The sequence below is a fragment of the Chaetodon trifascialis genome, chromosome 6, assembly GCF_039877785.1.
Source record: "Chaetodon trifascialis isolate fChaTrf1 chromosome 6, fChaTrf1.hap1, whole genome shotgun sequence".
NCBI lineage: Eukaryota > Metazoa > Chordata > Actinopteri > Chaetodontiformes > Chaetodontidae > Chaetodon > Chaetodon trifascialis.
Window position 1 is genome coordinate 5,633,071 of NC_092061.1, and position 23,108 is coordinate 5,656,178.

General features: G+C 47.5%; 1 protein-coding gene across 1 annotated transcript in view; it reads left to right on the top strand.

Annotated features, from left to right (window-relative positions):
- Window positions 1–22,715, top strand: part of slf1 (SMC5-SMC6 complex localization factor 1) — a 29,847-nt gene extending 7,132 nt beyond the window's left edge. The window contains exons 14-18 of the mRNA XM_070964814.1: window positions 550–659; window positions 4,126–4,205; window positions 8,727–8,819; window positions 10,100–10,282; window positions 21,749–22,715. Coding sequence (XP_070820915.1) covers window positions 550–659; window positions 4,126–4,205; window positions 8,727–8,819; window positions 10,100–10,282; window positions 21,749–22,248 — 966 coding nt within the window. The 3' untranslated portion in view covers window positions 22,249–22,715. The remainder of the gene's footprint in view (window positions 1–549; window positions 660–4,125; window positions 4,206–8,726; window positions 8,820–10,099; window positions 10,283–21,748) is intronic.
- Window positions 22,716–23,108: the final 393 nt, after the last annotated feature.

Sequence of the window (23,108 nt, forward strand, 5' to 3'; positions counted from 1 at the left end):
AGCTGATCCTTGTTTTCAGTTCATGTGCTGGGAAAACCTTTTGAATGAGAGCGTGCGAGATCTAATAAACTGCGTCCGCATACGCTAATGTTTGTAAAAACACAGCAAATAAGAAAGTAATTGAGGAAACGTAAGAAAAAACAGCTTTTCTGATATCAAACGTTTCTGATAAATACACCAGTTTTAATCTTTCTGTTTCCTGTTTCCACAGTGCTTTTGTGTCATGGTAAAGAGGCATGAAACGCAGATGTTCTGCATTAGTAAACTTGGCAGTGTGAAAATTAGTTCAGATTATATTACAGTTCCACTACGCAGCCAAAGATGGCTGATGTGGTCAACCCTCTGTATTACATTGCACTAGAACATCTGGCTTTCTCGCTCGCTCTTGGTGTCTTCGTGCCTCTTCAGACACAAACATCCACTTGCAGCGTCAAGGCACTGCACAGTTTAAGCATGTGTGTGTGTGTGTGTGTGTGTGTGTGTGTGTGTGTGTGTGTGTGTGTGTGTGTGTGTGTGTGTGTGTGTGTGTGTGTGTGTGACTTCTGACAGGTGCTGTCCTACCTGCCGGCTCTGGGGACTTTGGCTCAGAGTCCCCCTGGTGCTCGTGTCAGGACTGGACACACCTCCCACATCTGCACCAGCCAGGGGACCGGCTGCAGGTCAGTCAGGCACAGCTGTCTGTCTACACCACTGTCAGTCAGTCAGGTACACATTCACAGGAGCCTGAAGCAGAGCGTGTGAGGACATACCTGCATGCAGAGGCGTGGCTGCACGAGGGCCACCAGTTTAGTTTAAGACTCTAAATACACTTCAAAGCAACGTGAACACATCTTTGACCCTGCTTTCCCTTTTCAGCGTCGTACTCGTTCATTACAACTCTGCTGCTCTTCTCTCTTGTTCCCACTTTCAGGTGGTCAGAAAAAGACTTGGGCCAATTTAGATTTAGGAAAAACTGTCTGAGTGTTTGTGCTTTCCAAGTTGTCGACCTTGTTTTGGAGACAGTAAATCCAGTCAGTCCAGTCTTCCAGTATCACTGTGGTTTCTTGCTGCTGCTGAAGTTCATTTCTTGGGTGTGTAACAGCATACCGGTCAGATTTCACAGAGGCGGTGTAATAAAATCTTCCTCTGTCTCTTATCCTCTCATATCTGTCTTTCATTTACTTTTGTACCCTTCTACTGGCTTGTGTGCGTCTAAAACAACAGAACCATTCAACCAGCGTCTGCTCTGCCTCCGCTGTCGGGGTTCTCACCCATAGATTTAAGGGCAGGGGCAGCGTGAGGCAAAACGGGTGAAAATATACAGACCCGATGAGAAATGTGAGTGAAAAGGAACAAAGGAACACCTGGGGAGAGGATGAGTGTGTGTGGGTGGGTGTGTTGGTGGGTGGGGGTGAGGAGCAGAGATGCATGAATGGAGAGACTGAGGGAAAGCTGGAGAGAGGCAAATGGAGGTCAGACGGAGCGTGAGGAGTTGGCATGTGATGGGTCATGCCCAGGTCTGATCCTATCAGTGTGTGCTGGCTGACAGGAGGGGTGCAAAGGGAGGTTAGACCCCTCCGCGCACACGCGCACACACACACACACACACACACACACACACACACACACACACACACACACACACACACACACACAGGGCTGAGTGTAATTCGGACAGGAAGCCGACAGATAGACAGACTAGGATATCCCATCATGCCTTTGTGTCTCCCCTTACGACCACCGCCTCTCAGCCTTCACCCCCGCCTCTCTCCACCTCTCTTGATCTGCCCTCGCATGCTAAATCCCTCTCTGAATTCACACACACACACACACACACACACACTCGCCATACCCTCCATACTCCCTATCAGACATCTGCTGCTCCACCAGCAGGTAGTTGGCCTGGAGAAGGGCAGGAGTCACCAGGGAGCAGGTTCATGTGAAGGCTACTGGTTCATGCACTGACCAGACCTCCTCTTCCCTCCATCGCTGCTGTCTTTCCGCTCAGCGCCCTCTCCGCACTTTTAAGGTTTATTTTTGCGTAGACGTAAGAGGAACTGAAAAGCAAGGAATGCAGTCTGTGCGGATGAGATAAAGAAATGCCAAAGGGCATGTAAAATCATTTGACCCTAAAAGAAAGAATGACATCAAGATGACAAAGCCTGTGATGAATCGAGGACAGAAGCCAAAAGAAAATCTTGTTTCCTCGTGTTTCATGGTCGGATTCATGATGTTATACATATTTTCAGTGATGCTGACACTCTTAATCAATTAACACATCTTATGCTGAAGTACTTAGTCTGACACACTCCTCAATCTCTAAGCATTTCCAGTGCGGTTTGTTTTTGGAGCTGCTACGACTGTAAAATCATTTGCATATTTTATGTAAAAAATGAACTCTATTTATTGTACTCTGCTTTAAATACCACAGATGTGACTGTGGCTTCAGTACGGCTTTCATATAGAGGCTGTCAGCGGAACACAAGACCGAGATAAAATCCCGGGAACGTGTTTGGTATTGGATTTATGAAAAGAGTCGGAGCATGTCATAAAGGTTGAGAGGAGCCGCGTGACCCCTTTATCTTTCATTTCTGGCTGTTAGAACGCATTAGGCTGTTTCACTGCGGCCCGGAGCTGCTGGAGTCGTGCGTACGTATGAGAGATGGCGAGCCTGCCTCTTCTGCACCGACAGACAGGCTGGCATCAGGGCGCACGTCCAAGCTGTACCAAGCTGACAGGCCGGCTGATTGACCGACTGTTTAGATGGCCGTTTGACTTGCCGGCTGGCTGCGTGGCAGTGAGTGCTGTTAGCAGAAGGGAGGCTGTAATTAAACCAAGGTTTCCTCCTGCTGGCTTACTCAAGCTCTTATCTTCTCAAAGTGTTTGACTGTGCCATTATTTTGGCTCCATCTCTTCTGGCCAGACCTGTACACACTGTAGTGTCACCTGGATTTAAGAAAAGCCTGTAACTAGATCAACTCCACTAATGTTGTAACAATGGAGACAGATTTAAAGGGACAGGGGGAGCTTTGGTGCATTAAAGCAAGAAGAAAATGTAATGCATGGCTTTCTCTTACTTTGGCATTTGACATGCGCTTCCCCATCACTTCAATACTGCAAACAAGTTTCTTGAGAGTCGGCCTCCAAGGGCACACGCTGCCCCAGGCCCAGAGCTGATAGCTGGGCCACTGACAGCATGCTGGCCTCCTAAAGTAGACCATGAGGGAAGGAGAGACCGGGGCATGTGCAAGCCAAGTACTGTCAGCCTCCGCTGCCGCCAGCCTATATGGACAGGGGACACTTGGGTGAAGTGGTTTGAGATGAGAAGTGCTACACCCTTGTCCTAGACACTCTTATGGACTCTGTCTCTCTCTCTCTCTCTCACACACACACACACACACACACACACACACACACACACACACACACACACAGAGCTCGTCTCATCTCTTCTCAGCCTTGTCCCTGCTAATAACAAGCAACGTGACAGGACGTGTGTTTCCTCCTCACTGCTGGGAGCTCCTTCCTGGCTTCTGAACAAGCCAATTACCAGGGAACAAGCCTCCTCCCTGTAATACGGATGGCACTGCGCTTCGATGCGGCGCACGCGCACGTGCACAGGCGTATACACTCAAGACACCTGTCAGGCTTCATGCAGGCAGATCTCCCATACCCACTCACAGGACTAGTGACAGCCCACAGCTATTAGCACGCCACTACTTTGAAGAGGCTTCACTTTCTTTTACTAGTTATTCCTCCTAATGTGCTTGCTCACATCGAATTCTCCGTCTGCGCGTTTGAGGCGTTAAGTGGGAGGAAAAGTGCTTTGGAGACGGGAATGGAGGGTTGGGTGTGTGAAGTGTGTGTGGCCAACACTGTAGGGGTTTGACAGATATTGTCAGATTTCATATGAAATGATACAGCGCCACAAGGGATTCATTTGCTAATGGCACTTTTCACAGTACAGCGACGCCCGTTCCACTTTCTGTACCGCAAGGTCTCCTCGCTGTCGTGCTGAAATGGTCAGTCGTTGAAACTTTGGACTTGTTAATGTGAATCGTGGGTAATCTCTGATTGAATTAGGTTTACTACATACATGTATATTTTCTCATAACCCCTGTGACCACGTCCTCTGTCTCTGTGCAGTGCTCAGAGCTCTGTGGCGAATGAAACGAGCCTGGAGAAAGAGAACATCCCCAGAGGTTTGAACAGAGTCAACGCAGCAGGTACACACACACACACACACACACACACACACACACACACACACACACACACACACACACACACACACGCTGCTGCTGCTGCTTGGAAATATAGCTGCACATTTGCAAGGAGCAGACTTTTAATGGACTGATGCACCGCACTAGGTCATCAGTAAAGGGGGACATGATAGCTCTGTCATCACTTTCAGCGTAATGAACAGCACATAATGTATGGAGAGAGTGATTGATTTGCATCGGACCAAGCTTCCATGGCGTCAGCCGTGAGGGCGACTTGACTGCGTGGATTCAGCCCGTCGCACGTCTTTGGGCTGCATCACCACCTCTGTATCGCACCTCCGTCTCTTCCCGTTCTGCTCGCATTGAAATACAACGCCGCGCTCTTTGTTTTCTTTTGCTTTTTCCGCGTCTTATTCACCTTTTTAAAAAATAATAGGTAAATAAATAAAGAAGTGGCACGGACAGAAATGATGGCCTTCTCACACAAAACAATGACACATATTAGCACGCGCAGTGCGCTTCAGATCTCCATTTTCGGGGTATTAAATGCAGCAATTAGGGTCGCGCTGCAGATATACAGCGGCTGCACGGGTGGAACTTCCTGCAATTAGAGGCATGGCACTCTGTGTGAACTCTCGAAGGTGTCAGAGCTCATATCTCCCCCCTCCACCTGATCAGAAAGGCCCTGCGCCAGAGCGAAGGAAGGGTGGAGGGTAAAGGAGAGGGGGGTGTGGGGGAGGGATGGCTGAGGCAGGAGACTCAAGGCTGTTGGCATGTGTTGTTTTTCCACTACGTGATCTCTATACCGATGCGGTCGGCATTAATTTTTGATGAACCATCGGCACAGCATCCTCCCCTCTCGCCCTCTCATCCCATCCCATCTCACCCCATTCTCTCTCTCTCTCCCTCTCTCTCTCTCTCGCAGGCTTTTTTCAGCCGCACACTATGTAAGCTCACTTTCTCGTATGCTGCACTTTTTTCCTTTGGAGCATCTGTCTCGCCTCCTGGAACCTCAGTATCTTTGTCAAAGTAGCTGAGAGGGGTTGAGGGATTTGGGATGAACTTCTCTTTTTCAGCTTCCGTATTTGCTTCTGGAAGCTCAGCAGAGATTTCAATCTAAATCAGCCCAAAAATACTGAATGTAGATTGTCAAACAAGAGCTGCTGTGTGATTTTCTCTGCTTAAAATCTATTTGCTCTCAGCTTCATGTCATCCTGAAACAAACCGTTAAAGTCAACATTCACGCTGCGGAGTTCAGTGCGTAGTGCAAAGCTGCTGCGGGCAACTTTGTGCAGCAGTGAGAGATAACTCTTTTAAAAGTTGGTGCTTTGATAGACGGTCAATTCTTTTCTATCAAAACATATTGAACTCATAGCCGGTTAACGCACCTCTAATGAACGCACCTCTGAGCGCGGTGAAGCTAGTAGCTGTTCTGGAGCTTTCGATTGCACCGCAGGGTCTTCCTCAGCAGATGAAGTCGTCATGGTTTCAGCATTTTAAGGACTTCTCGGGTGTGTTTTTCCAGCCAGTGGTTTGTAGTGAATTTCTGATCTGATCAATCTTCCCTGCTGCACCATAACATCGCACAACAGAGGCAAAAGATGTTTGTGAGCCTGGCTTTTACATCCAAGCCACAGTGAGTGAGATTGAGCTTTTAAATTGAGGATTTGCTCACGATCATTAAAGAGACGCTCAGCGTTTGTGTCGCATTACTTCCTGTTGGCAGGGAGGAGGGCACCAAGGCGCTGTGTTGCTGCCCAGTGTTCTTTCTGACTGATTAAATGGACTTATCTCACATTAAAATCTTCACCAGTGAAATTTTAAGATGACTCTCGCTTACGTTAATGCCAGTAAATTCCCTGGAGGCACGGTGAAAGCTGCAGTAATCGTGATTTCGGGGAATTAACGCGCTGCCGTTGCTCTTAGAGCCAGTGACAGCAGTAGTCTTAAAATAGTTTTAAATCTATCCAATAACTGGCGCAGAATACCTTTCTAACACATTCCTCACAAACAGCATTGTTACAGGCTTCCAGCAGCTTGTTGGTCCAGTGATCGGCGGGCCAAGTGACACTTTACAGGAGTGTAGCAAGCAGACTGAGGGATATAAAGAGCAACACATACATTTAACTTTTCTATTAAAGTGTGAAACGGGGGATTTATAGAAAAGGACAGGCGGATTTATCCTTTCCGTGCTTGTAAATGCTGAGCATGCAATTACCCCTATAATAGAGGCGTTGTGTCCAAATTGGAGCCATTAAAGTGATTTAACACTGCGTGGATTGGCCCTGGCATTTGCGAGGATGTGTACACATGGGGTGTAGTGGAATGGGTGTTTAATCACAGCGTTTTAGAGGCCGGTAATAGCAGAGCAGCCCATGTAGAACACTGACGTGCCACACAGTGCAGCTCACTCATTAGGGACTGTAGTTTGAGCCGGGCTCCACCTTCTGTTTGGGTGCTTTTGGTTGTCAGATTGGAAATATTGGTCTGCCTCATTGATTGTTACTGATGTTCATGCTGCACCACCACAGGAGTGTCTGCTTTCTGATGCTGCGCTCGCAAACAGCCGTGCACTGTTGTCTGTAAACTGATATGATTTTTACAGTGAAACGTATTTTCTGAATTTAAATCAGATATTCCTGCAGAGCATTGGATTTTTTTTGCATTGGATAGTGATCTTATCCTGTTTCTTTATTTATTTGTAACATGAAGTCCCTTATTTTAGTGATTCCATGTAATTTTTTTTTTTAGCTTTTAAGTAATTATTGCACTTTACGACGCAAGACATGACTGTTTAATTATATTAAAGTTAATGAACCAGTAAAAATATCATTTCAAGTGTTGCATATTGAAGTTACACCTTTGGAAGTGCTTGCAATAAGTCAAGTGGCAGCTTCATCAGCCTGATTGTGTGTCCTCGCTGCTTCTGAGAGGTTGGTTTTTAGGATTCATGCAGCAAATAAGAGACTTTTTCTTTTTAATCTCATGCTTTTTATGGATCAGTTACACTTTTAAAACCCTGAACGGCTTATTCAATGAACAGTGAACTATATAAATCTGCTACATCGTCTGTTCGCTGTGTGGTGCTGCATGGCAGGACTACAACAACCTTCTAGTCTCATGCAGTCTTTGTAGACGTTTCTGCAGCAACATTTATGACTGCAATGTAAAGAGAGATATTCTAACAAACTGCATGTGTGTGCTGTGTAATTGTGGAGCCCATCAGCGCTTGAAAAAGTGCGTTTCCAAACTTTCAGCTCGACTAATTTAACTTCTGTTTGTCAGGTTTTGCATCACATTTCAAGTGAGAACATGAAAGATCCTCTTTTTGATAAACAGTCCTTCCAAGTTCCCGCGTTTTATTTTTTTCCTCCACTCTTCAGCCTCTTTACGAACGGTGGATGGCATTTAATGCATCTTCTGCATCCTCAAAGACGCCTCCTGGAAGAAAGGAGTTCTTCACAATGAATAGCAGCCAGCATTTTCAATATTTCCCTTATATGCTTTGAAATGCAGGAGACCCTTTCACTCTCTCCTCCGCTGCTTCTTCTTTCTCGCCCCCCCGGTTTCCTCCCTCCCCTCTCCACCTCCACCTCTTTTTGCCCCAGTCTGTGCTCTGTGCACGCTGGAGTGGAGCCCCTGTACAGGCGTGGCGTCCTGGGGAGAGCTAGTAAAGCATTTATTACGGGCTTTGCAGTTCTGTATTATACTGGCAAGCACAGAGCCACTCATGCTTGGCCTTTAACTTCCCTCTGAAGTTCAGCCATACATGAAAAGAGGGGGCTCTGGCCCGCTAATATATTCCTGGTTTAATATTGTATCAGGAAAAAGTGAGGGATGGGGTAAAGATGAGGAAAAAAAAGGGGAAGAGGGGAGAAGGAAATTGTGTTTAAAAATGTAAATGGAATCCTTGAGAGGTTTTTTCCATGCCTGTTCACTGCTAGTTTGCTGATTAAATATCACGTGGTGACACTGGCAATGCCCAGCGGAGCTTTTGAACCCTGGATCTGTGAAGAATCCTTTTCGAGGCTTTGTGCGTGGGCTGTCTACCATAACTTCCTCTCAAGTAACAATATAGGGACGAGCGGACAGGAAGCGAGACCGCTTTCTCACCGCTGCATCCATTCACTCGCCGACTCGCCCCGATATTAACTTTGTTGGGCTCGGGGTCTAAGTGGAAAATCTCTGTGTCTATAAAAGAGGGAAAAGAGTGAAGCGAATTAGCCCAACTCTCCATCTTTAATTTTTTTTTTCCTCCCATTTTTTTTTTTTTTCCCTTGAAAGATCTCCCCCCTTTTCTCATCACTCTCCTTAAATCGCATCCTCATTGGCGGGTCGTACTTTTTTAGGTCAGGCTTTTTGTGTGTGTGTGTGTTTGGGGACATTTCTGTGCTATTTTATTGGTGTGTTCATGTGGATTGGGACAATGGGCAGGACATCGGGCACACCCTGATTTTGGATTTCTCTCTTCTCTTCCGCCTCTTCTCTCTTTTGGGTGTGTTTGTCCGTTGTGTCCTGTCGAAGGAGAGACCCTCCTCCACCGAGCTTGCAAGAGGAACCAAGTGGAAACGGTGCTTCAGATCCTGGCGCTTCCTGGCACGGACGTCAACGTTAAAGGTAAGACTTTCTCGCTCTCCCTTTTCCCTGTAACCTCAGCCTCACCGTCATCTCACTTCACTCCCACCGCTTGCTGTGGGGTTTCGAAGAGCGATTAACATTGGAGAAAAAAAGAGGAGAAATAGGAGTGCGTGTGCGTCATCATTGAGGTTAACCTTTAGCTAAAATGTAAAGGGTGTGTCTAGAAAGAGCGGGATGGGTGAGGAGGCTCAGATTTGCAGCTTTATGGTGACTTTGCTAAGTGAATTGAATGCCTTTTGATATTTCAGAGTGACTGTCTTTTGTCCCTTTAGGTCAAATATAATGACTTAGCCTCCTTTTGTGGAAATGTTGTGCTGTTTCAAAGGTTTCTCCGATTTTGCATTCGCGTTTTAACAGCAGCCGAAATTAACTTGCGTCTCGGCGCAGGGCTTACACAAGAGGTGATGTTCAGCATGTGATCAGGCAGAACTACGTGTTAAACGGTGCAATTAGCGCCGTCACCTCGCAGGCCCGTGTTAACCGAGGCGAACATTTTAGGTCCTTGTCAGATAAAACAGATCTACATCACGACGTTCTCCAGAGCTCTACAGATTGCTCCATTTTGTTTGCTTAAATTTTGTGTTTGCAGCAAACACTGTAAAACGTGATGGACTGAAGTCTTGTAGTGTTTCATGAAAATGCACATTTTTGTATAATTATGTATGACGTACACAAACGGTGGTTAGTAAGCTCTTTGTAGCTCCCAAACAATATTTTAAAAGGTGTGCCGCCGCTTTAGTAATAGCGAAACTTAAGAAACCGTAGTTCAGTCCTGCTAATGTGACTTTTTCAATTTTCTGACTCTCATGCAAACTATTGAGTTGTGTATTTGGCCAGCCTTGTTTACTGTATCAGCGTTAATCACTTTGCAAAGTGTCTCTCACCAGTTTCCCCTGAGTTCCTCCAATTAGTCACTGTTAGCTTATTGCTAGCTGAGTTGTTAGCTCTCAGTGCTAACCAACAACAGCCAGCTCACAACAAGTCCCTTCAAATCTTTAATCTTTCATCATGACACTTCAGTCGAATGCTAAAATTGTCCACGCTGTAGGATCTACTAAGCTGCTTTATAACCTAAATTCTTTGCAAAATTTTGCACTTCAGTGTGAATTCTTGGCAGAAAGCTAAGTCTTTAAGTATCAGAGATATATTTAACTTAAAAAGATACCAGTTAGCAGTTTTTTTGGCCACATGAATCATTGAATTTGTTAAATAAGCATTGTTTGTCTTCCTGTCTTGTGCTTGGTTTGTCGACCGCGTAGACCACGCAGGCTGGACGCCTCTGCACGAAGCGTGCAACCACGGCAGCACTGCGTGTGTGGAGGCTCTGCTACGTCACCACCCGGCCCCTGTGCTCAATAACCAGGTGGGTGGGGTCAGTCCACTGCACGACGCCGTGCTAAACGGGCACATGGACATCGCCAAAATGCTGCTGGAGCACGCAGGTGGGTGAACTTCACCAGCACACTTCAGAGTGAGAGCTGATGTAAAGAATGACACCATGTACTGGTTTTATAAGTGAGCTAACAAGATAGCTCAAATGCTACCTTCAAATAGTAATATTTTACTAAGTGATGTTACTCTTTAAAGTATATTTATCTATAAGGCAAACATCTAATGTGTGATTAGAAGAGCCATTTGTCCAGTCTGGACAATGGATGGATGCACATGAACGCACCATTCTGGCAGACTTTTACATCAATCTGCATTTCCAGCTGCGTTTTTGCTGCTTTTTTACAGAAAAAAAAAGTTAATAAAATCTAAATCATAAATGATCTTTTTGGAGGCTCTGCTCACATTCATAAATGGGTTCATATGAAACACTGCTCAGTGTATCCAGGTGCATGTTTATAAGGTTAGGCAGATGCTTTTAATGTGGCTTGGCAAATCAGAATAGGAGCAGATTCTTCATTATTTTCATGTCCGTTCGTTCTGCAGCACCTTTTTAAGTTCAAACTGTGACACTGATATTGGTCTGGTGCTTTATTTTGTCAGTGCCATTACTCAGGCGAGGTGCAATTAAAAATGGCTGTGTTACATGTTTATATGTCCTAAACGGATGGGTTATACTCAACTGTTTTCATATGTCTTCGTGTAATCCATCTTCCCCGAAATGATTCATTAAACCAAATGGTCTCCGTCACACTGATGGAATCATATAATGTTAAAATAAAACACCTTTAACTTGTCGAGCCAGTTGGCTGCCAAGCGAGCTAATCTGTAGAATTAGCCATTTAGCTAATGATTTACTGCAGCGGTGGGCTGCATGTCACTGCCGCTGTGGCCAAGACAAGCTTTCAGTTTAATGTAGCCAACAAATGTAGCAGAGCTTACTGACAGATTGAAAGCTGCTCTCGACCTTATTAGCAGGGCCAATTTTTGTCTTAGCTGGCCGCCTTGCAGTGTGAGGGACCTGTTGATGGTGGCCCTGTTAACGGACCGCTCCACCGGTTTCAACATCAAGTTTATTTGGCTCAGTCCATACTGAAGACTGAAAGTTAGACAGTATCACAATGTAAGTGCCGTACACGGCATGCATCCGAAAAATCAGTTTAAGCACCAACACAGGTGATTTTATTGGTAGTGTTGTCTTAACGGTTGTTTGGTGAGGATGAGACAAGAATCTGTTTTGTAGGGACAAATGTGTTCCAGCTGGTATTTATGTTTGCCTACAGACTGATGTGCTGCAAACATACAGTGAGCCTGAGACAAACAGTATTGGTACTGGGCCCCAAAGGCCATAACAGTAGTCTGCTTCTCCGCTGTATGATTCCTAGATCACATCTCTCCCTCTGCCCCCACTGCTTGTCTTCATAATCCTCATGCAACCCTGCACTGCAGTTTCTGTCCAAACAGATTACAGCCCCGCTTCATAAGATGTCTCTTAATGTCTTTTTGACAAGATTGGAGGAGTCAGGATCCGCCGCTTGCAGAATTCACATCCAGGTTTTTGCGGAAATGTGTCACAACACAACTCGCCTGTGCGTCTGCATGTTCGCGTGCCACATGCAGTCGGAGCTCAGGAGGGTTGAAGTGAGCGTGACGGGCGTGGGAGCTCGGAGAGGGTGGCGTCGCTGGGTGTGCAGCAGCAGGTGGCTGAGGCGATGTGTATGTGTTTTTGGGGAGGGTGGGGGGAGGCGGGGGGTGTGTCATCCAGCAGCGTCTCCCATGTAACATACCTCTGCCTCCGCTCACTTCTCAGTTTGACTAATTATAGTTAATTTGATTTGACTTTCCCATTAACACATGTACATATTCTGTCCTCAAAAAATAAATTAGACTGGGATTGTTTAGTCCCGGAGAGGAAACAAGGGAGCGTTCCCTTTTTTTTTTTTTTTTCCCTCCCCCCTCCCTTTCTCAGTAACAGGAGGGAGAGCAAATTAAAAGAGGTCAGAGGAAGAAGCAGCTATCTGTATCTGTAAAATTAGAAGAGGAAGAGACGGAGTGTGTGTGTGTGTGTGTGTGCGCGCGTGTGTGTGTGTGTGTGCGCGCGCAGCAGACGTCTGGCCTGCTGTCTAGGCCAGGTCTCTTCGCAGGGACCGAGCGGAACAACGTGAACGAGAACGCTCTCGATGTGAAACACCTGCAGGCTTGTGCATTATCCTTCTTTCCTGCTCGCTCGCTCGCTCGCTCGCTCGCTCGCTGTCTCCCGACTGTTTGCTGTTCCTTCGCACCTTGATGGCGGCTTGTCTAAAGGCTAAAGCTGGTGAGGAGGTGGTCCTCTTGACTCCAGGCTATACTGTCTCTCCATGATCCGTGATCTCCATCCGGTTGCTATGGACACCATCGATAAGTCTGCCTTTCTTTTCTTTTTTTCAGATCTTTAAGTCCAGGCTGTTAAGCGTGGAAACTTTTAGCTTTGGGGCTACATCGCGCTTGCTTCCTGTAAGCATCTTTATGGTGCTGTTCGTTCTGGTTCTTCCTCTGAACGGGACTTTTGTGTTTGTGGCTGCAGTTCTAACACCCATACATCAGACTCCTTCTGAGGGTCCCATGGTAGGAAAACAGGCTAGTGGGCCAGATGCATCTATTGCTTTCCTTATTTATTATCTTCCTGTGTTTTATTCTTCTTTAGTGCATGCTACATGTCCTGAAACTACATCTCCATTGAGGCATTCAGCCTGCTGTCCTGGCTGTTTCCAGCAGACAGGCTGAACCGAGCTGCCAAGGTTCTGGTAGGCCAGAGAGGGCAACACCGACACTGGCACACCAACAAAGCCTTTATTTGGGAGTGATCTCACCCCTTTGTAAGCCTGTCTGCTTGGAGGCCTGGGCTCTGTATATGTGTGTGTGTGTGCATTTTAAGGGGTGAATTGCAAGGGGGGGAGGGATGGATGGATCCCACCCCTCTACCCCCTCTACCTCAGTCTCTCCAGGCTTATGGAGCTGGCAAGGAAAGGATGCCATGGCTGAGGGCAAGGCTGACTCTGCTCTCCCCCCTCCTCCTCCCGTTGCCCAAGGCCGCCCCACATGACCCTGCGCAGAAGTGTGTGTGTGTGTGTGTGTGTGTGTGTGTGTGTGTGTGTGTGTGTGTGTGTGTGTGTGTGTGTGTGTGTGTGTGTGTGTGTGTGTGTGTGTGTGTGTGTGTGTGTGTGTGTGTGTGTGTGTGCTCGTGCTTGGCTTGTTTTTTTTCCACACAGTATCAAAGTGTCCTTGGCTGTGTATTTTGGTGTATGCATGCACAAGTATTTTCCTGAATCTCAAATGCTGGCTTGCAATTAAGTGGCTGTAACTGTGTGTGTGTGTGTGTGTGTGTGTGTGTGTGTGTGTGTGTGTGTGTGTCTGTGTGTGTGTGTGTGTGTGTGTGTGTGTGTGTGTGTGTGTGTGTGTGTATGTATGTTTGTGTTTGTTTGCTGACGTTCCCTGTGCCCCTTCCTCAGCTGGTAGGAGTGTTTAAATTTTGCAGGGTGGCCAGGGCAGCCGGTACCCCTGATTGGAATGGAAAATGACCCGAAGCCTTTAGCTGTGCAGTTCAGACCTGACACACACACACACACACACACACACAGAGGAGGCGTGTCAGTGAGCAAAGGGGGTGGAGAGATGAAGAAAAGAGCCTTTAAGCTGTCACCACTCGGCCCTGTGAGTGTAATCGCTGATGGCGTCCTCTCAATGCAGCCCACCGTGTTAGTAAGCACAGCCAGTCCACCTCGTCTTGTAAACACAGGCACATTCTCTCACACACACACACGCACACACACACACACACACACTCATTTAGATGCTTGCAGTGGAAAGAGTATAAGAGCAGAAAGAATTGTTCAGGTGTGTGTAAAAGTGTTTTTGTTTTCCCCGTTTTGTCTAATTGTTCGGCTTGAGTCAAGTTCAGAGACGGCAGCAGAGGTTGCTCCATGACTGCCTCCTCGATTTCTCTTTGGGTTTTTGTCGTGTTACGCACACACACATTCACACACGCTTAATGCACAGCGTCCCTGCAGATCTTGAATGAGTGTTCGTGGAGCAGAAAGATGTCATTTGCTCAGTGGCACAGGAAACACACGGTCCCCTCGGACCGCTGTCGTCAGTCATGGTTCGTCTCTGTCTGTTTGTCTGTCTCTGTCATAGATACACACACACACACACACACACACACACACACACACACACACACACACACACAGACAGGTAGTGCTTTAGACACACTTGGGCCTCTTCACTGTCAACGCGGTAAAGAAAGTTCATTCTGCTCGGCACTTATTTCCCTGTGGGTCCTGAACTGGCAACCGCGAGGAGCCGAGCACTCGCACTATTAGAGGTGAAGCTGCGTTTGGAGCCCTCGGCTTCACTCGGGTGTGTTGATGTTTCAACTGTGGCTTTCTCCAGGCTGTATTTCAAGGACTTCCCTCGCTGGGAATTTTCTTCACTAGATTCTCCTCCTTTCTCCTCTCTTCCTGCCTGTCTCTCGTTATCCACCCCCCGACACACACACAACTTTTCTTTCGGTGTTTTCGGGTGGTTGCCAGGATTAAGTCTGGAGCTCTATCCAGCAGTCTCCCCGGGTGTTCCTCAACGGGCTCCAAGAGGAGGGAGAGACCCCCTTTTCGGATAAACCCTGTGTGTATTTTATACAGATGAGGGCCAGAGAGGATCAGACGAGGCTGATGATGATTTTGCACTTTGTTACCAAAGGTTTTTTGCAGGCTACATATGCCCATAACCACCTTTGTAGCGTACGAACAAATGTATTTTGCTCATTTTACACAGCTGCAGCCTTTAGTGAGCATGAAGGCCACGGGGAGCTAGCTCCAGTGAAGAGGAAAGGGCAAAGGCCAAGGAGCATCAAACAATTTTTATTTATTCTGCTGTCCTTCAACAACAAGGTTCTGCTGCAGTTTAACGCTGAACATTTGTAAGGACTACAAAATAATTGAAAGTGGTGAATTTGTAAGTGTGGGAAACGTGGTCTTCCCTCCACAAAGCCAAGTTTCAAGGTTTGGTTCATCCCTTTTGTTCATTCGCAGGTTAATATGAAAGCAAAACAACGCGGTCGTAGGCCAGACATTTATTTGTGTTGTTGGCCATGAAGATCGTTTTGTGTTTGCGCTCCAGCCCTGAACTTAAATTATCCTATACTCCATGAGAACAAATGGCAGCAGCGCCGCACTCCAGCCCCCCCCAATTAAAACATTCAACAACACCTCTGCAAGGAATTGAATAACACACAGAAAAAAAAATCCCATTGATAGAAAATACAGACGAGAGAGGAGACTTTTTTTTACTCATTTGAAATTCATTAACAAGGCATCAATGGGTGCTGAAAGCCAACAATGGTTGGTGTTTGAACCCTGGTGGAGTGGGTCATATAGTGAAATTGGAGTGTACATGAAGACACTCAACAGCAGTTTAAGTGTGTTTGCTTAAATCACTCTTTCAGTGGGAAACTAAAGCCTGCAGCGTGATGCACTTTTAAAGAGTTTGGAGTCGCAGTGGAAGCAGTTTTCCGCGAAGTGCACGGTGTTAAGAGAGTCTGAAGTTTAACTTTTCTGTTGCATTGTCAAATAGACCTTGGAGGAGCAGTCCTTCTGAAGACTTGACGGTGTTTTGTGGTTGACTTTTTTGGCAATGTTGAATTTTCTTGGCCGCCAGAGGATGAATCCTGAGGATGTCTTTGACTTTAATTCTATCAGCAGGTCAACGTTTCATTTCAGTGATCTTCTGAAAGGAGTGCTCATGGTTTCCAGACAGCGCTTTCTTGACTTGGACTCCTCTTTCCTCTTCACCTCCTCGTCAGCCTCAGCCTGACTTTGTGTTTAGCGCTAATTAGCAAACATCAGCATGCTAAACTAACCCGCTAAACATCAGCACTGTCGATGCCGTTAGACTGTTAGCTGACATTAGCATTTAACTCAAAAGCACCACTCTGCCTCACAGAGCTGCTAGCGTGGCTGACACCTCACCTTGAGCTGTGTCACCTGCACAGAACTTGCTTGTATTTGCATCTTAACTTTACACAGTGAGTGCTGCACGGGGCACACGAGAGAAAATTTTAAGTACATGCCAACATGTCAGGTAATGAGTTAAATTTTTGTGCCTGTGAGAGCTTTGCAGTCAAAATCTGGCTATTTACGTCTGTGTTCATGAACTGAGTATTGGCTTCCCTTTGGTCTACCGTGTTTTGTCGCCACATTTCATTCTATTTCTGTCGACTTCCACATGATTCAGGTAGAGCTTGAGTTCATATCAGTGGCATCATAGGAAGCTAATTTGCATGTGCATGATGATTCAGCACATGACACATTGGTCGAGCTAACAGCGGATGGCAGTGATTAGCCTTTTCTGATTCAAGACACCAGTTAGGAGTTAATAAAGGGCTCTGCTCTGATTATTTAAGATGTTTAACACCTACTGCTGATCAGCATCCGGTAAATCAGGGTGTATCTGATGCCCCCTCTCACCAGAGGTGTTGGAGAGGCGGAGAGGGGATTACACAAAGCTAGCAGTTGGAGTCGGTGCTTTTACATCCTTCCTTATCTGCCCCGCCTCCTCCTGAAGGCTATGATCCAACTGTAATCTGTGCCTGACCAGACTGTGTTTGGGTGAGGAGGCCAGGAACAGGCTAATCGCACACAACCCGTTAAGATGAGGCTCGCCGGTGACCCACAGGACAAAGCCTGTCCCTGGCTTTAATGTCAATTAGTGGAATTCAAGCGTTAGCTGAAATCAGAAGGGAAATATTGCAGAGGTAAAACAGCAGCGTCCCCCCCTCCCCTATTTATTGGTATACAAAAGATATTGACCCGACCGCTGCATCTGATGTACCTCCTCAGGCCTCGTTTTTATACTCTGAATATCAAGGTAGAAAATGGGAGAAAAATATCACTGAGCGCTCAGACTGTTGCTAACGCAGAGTGGGATTTTAGCATATTCACATGTCTGGCTGGTCTTTTTCTTTTTTCCTGCATCTGATGCCTCTCCGCTGGCTGCTTTGGTGCCTCACTTGGTTGGCCTTGTTGTTTTTGCTGTGGTTTCTAGTCGCTAGCTAGCAGCTCCCTGTGGATATGTGATGCCGTGCCCCTGGCTGCAGTTCACACACTCGCCCTGCCTCTCTTATTCAGGCAGCGAGGAGGGTGGTGGTGGGGGGGGGGGGGAGGATGTTTACCATGCTGTGGAGCTGCCTGCTTCCCAGCTTGTCTGCCTCAGCCCCAGCCTCAGACCAGAGACACAGAGAGAGAGAGAGAGACATGGGGGAGGGAGCACTGCATCTTTCTTTCCTTCCCTCCCTCCCTCTTTTTACGCCAGTTTTCCCCTCCTCCCCTCTCACTTTTATATTTCTTGTCTTCGCCTGCCCTCTAAAGGCCAAAGGGCTTTGCGCTCTGTGTGTGTGTGTGTGTGTGTGTGTGTGTGTGTGTGTGTGTGTGTGTGTGTAGCACTCAGACTGCATCAGGCGGTGGCTTTTGCTCGGCATGTGTATTTCCTCCCTCTGTTCTATCTTCAGAGCTGAGGTCTTAGCAGGGCATTCTCACATGCATGTGTGTACACACACACACACACACACACACACAAAGGATGGTGTAATTACCCTGTGCTCTCATGTAATCCCCCAGGTGTTGTATTTATCTCCACTGCAGCATATCTGACACCCAGCGCCAATACCTGGATTCACTTCAGTCGCCGTCCCTGCACCAAAACCGTTCCCCAGCCTCGAGTCTCGTAACGGTGTGTGTGTGTGTGTGCATGTGTGTGAATTACATCATAAACAGCACATGATGCTATTTTCATGTCTTCTGCTAGAAAATATGGAGTTTAGCACTGGCTATGACCATCGGCGTCTTCAGGATGAAGTGCGTCTGAGCTGCGTGGTGGGATGCTGGAGTGTGTTTCTGTATCCCAGGATGGATAAAAAAGGAGCAGCTTATTGTCTGGTCGTGTAAGTAAGCACAGGCAGGGAGGAAAAATCCATTTAAAATCCCGGAAAAGCAGAAGACACAAGCTGGTGCTTAATGGAAATAAAAGGGGGAAAGTCAAGCAGATAAACACGCAAATGTGACAAACAGCAGACAGCGCGCGCTGGCAGACACCGTTAGCTCACAGATCAGCAATCAAACACAGCCACGCAGGCTTTCAGGCAAGCCGAGCCCAGGGCCGTGCTGCGGGGGCCCTCTCCTCCCCACACCAGTGCCATCCCTCTGGTTGGAGCCTGTCTGTCACGCACGGGTTTGACACGATGACGTCGAGGAACGCCGCCGCTTCCGTGGCTTGCCTTTCCCTCTCTCGTGCAGAGCCGTGGCTGACAGACAGGGAGCTTGCGGTAGGCTGGATTGGACTAAAAGCTCAGGAGCAGGAGCTGTTATTTTATTTGGGGCGGAATTTAAGTTCAAATATTCATTCCCGCTTTTCACAAGAGAGTAAAAGGGAACTCTCGATTTCTCTGGCGCGACAGTCGTAAATGGGAATCTGACTCGTAGTGCAAAGTGCTGCTTTGTCTGGTGCTTTACGCTTAAATGATCCCTGTTTCTGTTATCTTTGCTGCTGCAACAAGCCATTTTCCCATGAGAGGAGAACATACTGTAGGAGTTTCATCTTATTTAACTGCTGCATGCAGAGTGACTGGTGTTAAGCAATTTCTAAATGTAGTTCATGCACGTGCACTCAGCATAGACTGTACTCGTTTTGTTCTGTTTGAATGTCCCCGTGTTGTTCAGGCTGCTGCAGTGATTATTGGTGAAAGTATTAAATGGGAGAAGGAAACCTTGTCCTCCCTTTTTCTCCACGTTGAAAACAGAGTGCTTGGATTCGTGGCCCAAACCCAAGCACTCCGTAGCACCTCGCAGGCCCCTCGCAGACCTCAGTCCAAGGCCGGCCCTCTCAAAGGACGGCACAGAAAAGGACGCATTGTGAAGAAAAACAGCCTCGGTCTTCAAAAGCCGCCCCATCTTTTTTTATAGCTCATCCGTAAAGGACGGGGATGGATCCGTTTTCCAGCAGACATGACGTTGCGTGTTCCCATGTGTTTCTGAGGGGTATCACAGTGGTTTTTAGAAAAATCCACCCGAACGTCTCCGCTGTGTGTCCGCCATGCTTGGCTTCACACATTACAGCCACTCCTACTGGATGAGCGTAATGGTGAGGACAGCTTGTTATAGAAACCTGGTGATTATGACCTGCTGTGAACAACCTCACTCCCTCCCTCACATGCCACGTCGCTCCGTCTCCCCCCCCTCCGCCTTCCTCTTGTGGCCACTTTGATCAAATCTGTGCTCCTCCGTCCTTGACTGCTGCCCCCGATGCCTGACCCCTGCATTTGAAATGTCCCCGCTTATGTAAAAGTTTATGTAGATTAATGCCACAATTTATGCAGATTCAGTTTTTACCACTCAGGCTTGAAGCACTAAAAGGTAGATGAGCGCTGACCTTCCCCGCTAACAGCTACGTGAGCTCTCACCGATTATCTCATAACTGCTGCACACGGTGTTGGTTGTGTGGCAGACAGAGAGATGGAGAGCAATTTCAGAATTCAAAACGCTCCATTTTTAACTTTTTTTTTTTACAGTGTCATTTAAAACAAGGCTGTCTTTTTGTCAAAATGGCATTTGGGAGGCTTTGTAAGTGTGGTGTATGTCACAAGGCACCACACACACACACACACACACACACACACACACACACACACACACACACGCACGACTGTCCCTCCTTTAAAGCATCACGCCTCCTGCAGCCCCACAGTGTCTGTCAAACAGAAACCACTGCCAGCAGTGGTATCAAGCAGCCGTCTGCGTGTCACGCCGAGCCTCCACAGAGCCGTAAACCCGCAAGTGGCAGCCGCATCGCCAAGGTTGAACAGTCAAGTGCCATCAAGAGCAGTTTGCCACAGAAATGGGTCTATCTGAAAGCAAACAAAGGGCTCGCACTTGACTCGACCTGCTCCGTGTAGGCTAAGTGCGCGCGGGCCTGTCTGACACTGGAAAATGGCTTTCAGTCTGAGCAGACAAAGCAGAAGCGTAGAGAGAGTAGACGGTAAATGTCACCATTATAACTTTCCTGGGGGGGAACAAAGTGTCAGATTCGGCTGTGACTGTCATGTCCAGTTTGAATGTGGCGAAGCAGGGCTGAAAGGATGAAGTCAAGGTTATTGGAGAGACTTTGAATCTGTGGATTTGTTTTTATCGTGTGATTCTAACATTAATGTGTGCCTCTTTCTCTTAAATACTAAAGATCTTCACTGAAAGGACAAGCCGAGACACAGCATTTGTAGCGCAGTCACAAATGATTTAGATTAATGCGGCTTTACCGCGATAAGTCATCCTCACAAACCTCGTTTTCACATCTCTATAAAGAGTGAACTTTTAGCAGAGCAATTTTCTGATATCACAGCCAAGGTCTGTGGCGAGGTTGACACCCCCAGCAGCTCTCTGTGTTCGTGTTACTGATGATAGCGATGAGCTCGCTCGCAGCATTGCATCAAAAAAGCAGAGCCTCGATCAGGTCACTAACCCTCTGCGGCTTTTACACAAACACAAAGTGACCCGCCAGTCACACAGTTAAGACAAGGTGTCAGCTGAAGTTAGTGCTGAAGTGAGCTAAAAGCCCCGGCTGGCGCTGAGGCCCGGTGGGAAAACAGCTGTTCGCTTTAACTCCTCACGTCACCGCCTGTGTGTGTCTGGGCGTGTACTGTACAGGACATGCATTCATGTGTGTGTGTCTGCGCACTATTTATATCTGTTGCCGTGTCCCCCCGTTGACCCGTGCAGCGTCTCTTCCGCCTTATTTGATAATGATGCTGCAGCCTCCGGTAGCTTGGCTGCATGTCAGCGTGTCATGATGTGATCGCTGATGCTTCAGCTGGTTACGGTAGACTCGCTGACCTTCTCGTCTCAGGCCAATCTGCCATTTTAAAAACAGATATTTCAACTCCGACGATGTCACAGCCTGTCAAAACTACATGCGCACGTTACCCAAACATTATAATTTCAAGTCGCATATCCACCAAATGCTCTCTGTGGTGATTTCCCTCACAGGTTCTTTCAGGACCCTCAGTTCGCTCTCATCTGTGCACGCTCATGTGTAGTTCAGTAGAGCCATTTACGGATCCTCCCTAAGACTCTTTCCATCTTTGCGCAGTATTGATGAAGTGTTTTGGTGCACAATTTAAAAAATTGGAGCCGTTTGCGCCCAGGGGAGAGCAGTCACATGGCAGCAGGTCGGCTATTTATACCCGTCACAGGTGATAAAGTCCATAAAGGGAGGAGGCGGTGGAGGATAAATGGGTCAAACGCAGGACTTTGGCTGGGGTTTGAGTCCTGTGTGACACCTAAAGTCAGCACACAGACTTATTGCACCTTTTATTTTCAGTCTCTTTAAATTTCCAGTTTTCTCTCACAGTTTGGTTCGGCTTAGGCAGCAAAACTACACGGTAAAATGTGATAGAAAAGGCTGTGCAGTCTGACCCGTATCCCTCTGCCCCCCTCCAGGCTCGGCCCTCCTGCAGCAGACCGATGGAGACGGCCGGACTGCGCTGGACCTGGTCTCAGCAACGAGTCAGAGAGAGGAGCTCCTCCACAGCGCGCAGGTCGGAGACTCGGCCCTGAGACACAGGGAAGTGACTGTGGTCTTGAACCTGCCCCTCCTTGAGGCCGGGTCCTCTCTGCTGGCCCACCTCATTTTCTCCTATCGGCAAGAGAGCGGCCTGTCCCGCTTCGTGCAGCCCAGCGACCAGTCCCACGGCCTGGGCTGCAGGCTGGTCCGGGCCCTGGAAGCTCACTCCCTCCAGGAAGTGACTCTGGGCTGGACAGACCAGCGGGCAGTGAGGCTCCTGGAGGACACGGAGACTCTGCTGGGGCTCGGCAGAGGGAGTCACCTGGAGCAGGTGTCTCAGGCAGTGAAAGAGTGCAAAGGAGAGAATACACAGTTCCTAATGGAGATCCTGGGAGATCTTAAGTCTTGGGGTGAAGCGCTACTGGCCAACCTGTGATACAGAATCACTGGACAACGCACCGAAAAACATGTGAATGTACAACTTTGACAAATATTGTGTGTCTGTTATCTATCAAGGCCTTAAAGTGACAACAAACACCTTCTGGCCTTCTGAGGACGTGTTCCTCCAGAATGTGTCCTTCTACTGTCTTCCCATTCAGGTAAATGGGTGAGCGTGTGTTCTGTCTTCACGCCTACAGAGAAACTATTGTATACTTTTGATTAGTTTTGGGTATATTTTACCACCTTGTTTTGCTTTGAAATATTTTATCCTTTGTAAATACTGAGAAATGTATTTATGTTGAACGTTTGGAGTATATTTTTATTTAACGCTGACTTTTCTGTACAGACTGTCACTACCTCGACTTCTTGTTTTCTACAGCTTTTTTGTTTTTTTACATGTTAATAACTGTTCCAAAAACATGAAGACAGATTAATTGACTATTAAAGTCTCGTTCCAATAATTCGATCAGCAGTGATCAAGTGTTTTGAGCCAATAAATCAGGGGCGGGGGGATGGCTTCTGCGCAAGGCTGAAAGGTGCTCTGACAAATGGAGCGGCTCCATGTGAGGGCCGCAGTGAGAGTGGTTCTCACAGAAGTCCTCCTGAGATGCTCGGGGCTCTGATGTGCACTCAGAGTCTCTGCCACACAGACAGCGTGAGGAATGAGCCGCTTCCTGAAGCAGCACGCGAGTGAAGAAAGGGGCTTGGGCCTGCTCGGGTCGGGTGGGCGACGGAGCGGCGGCGGTGAGAGGAGGGAGGACCTGAACCTGAAATGTGAACACAGTTGGTATCTGAGACGGAGATGAATGGCCTAATATTCCTTTCCCTGCTACCAGTGTTGGCTTACAAATGAGA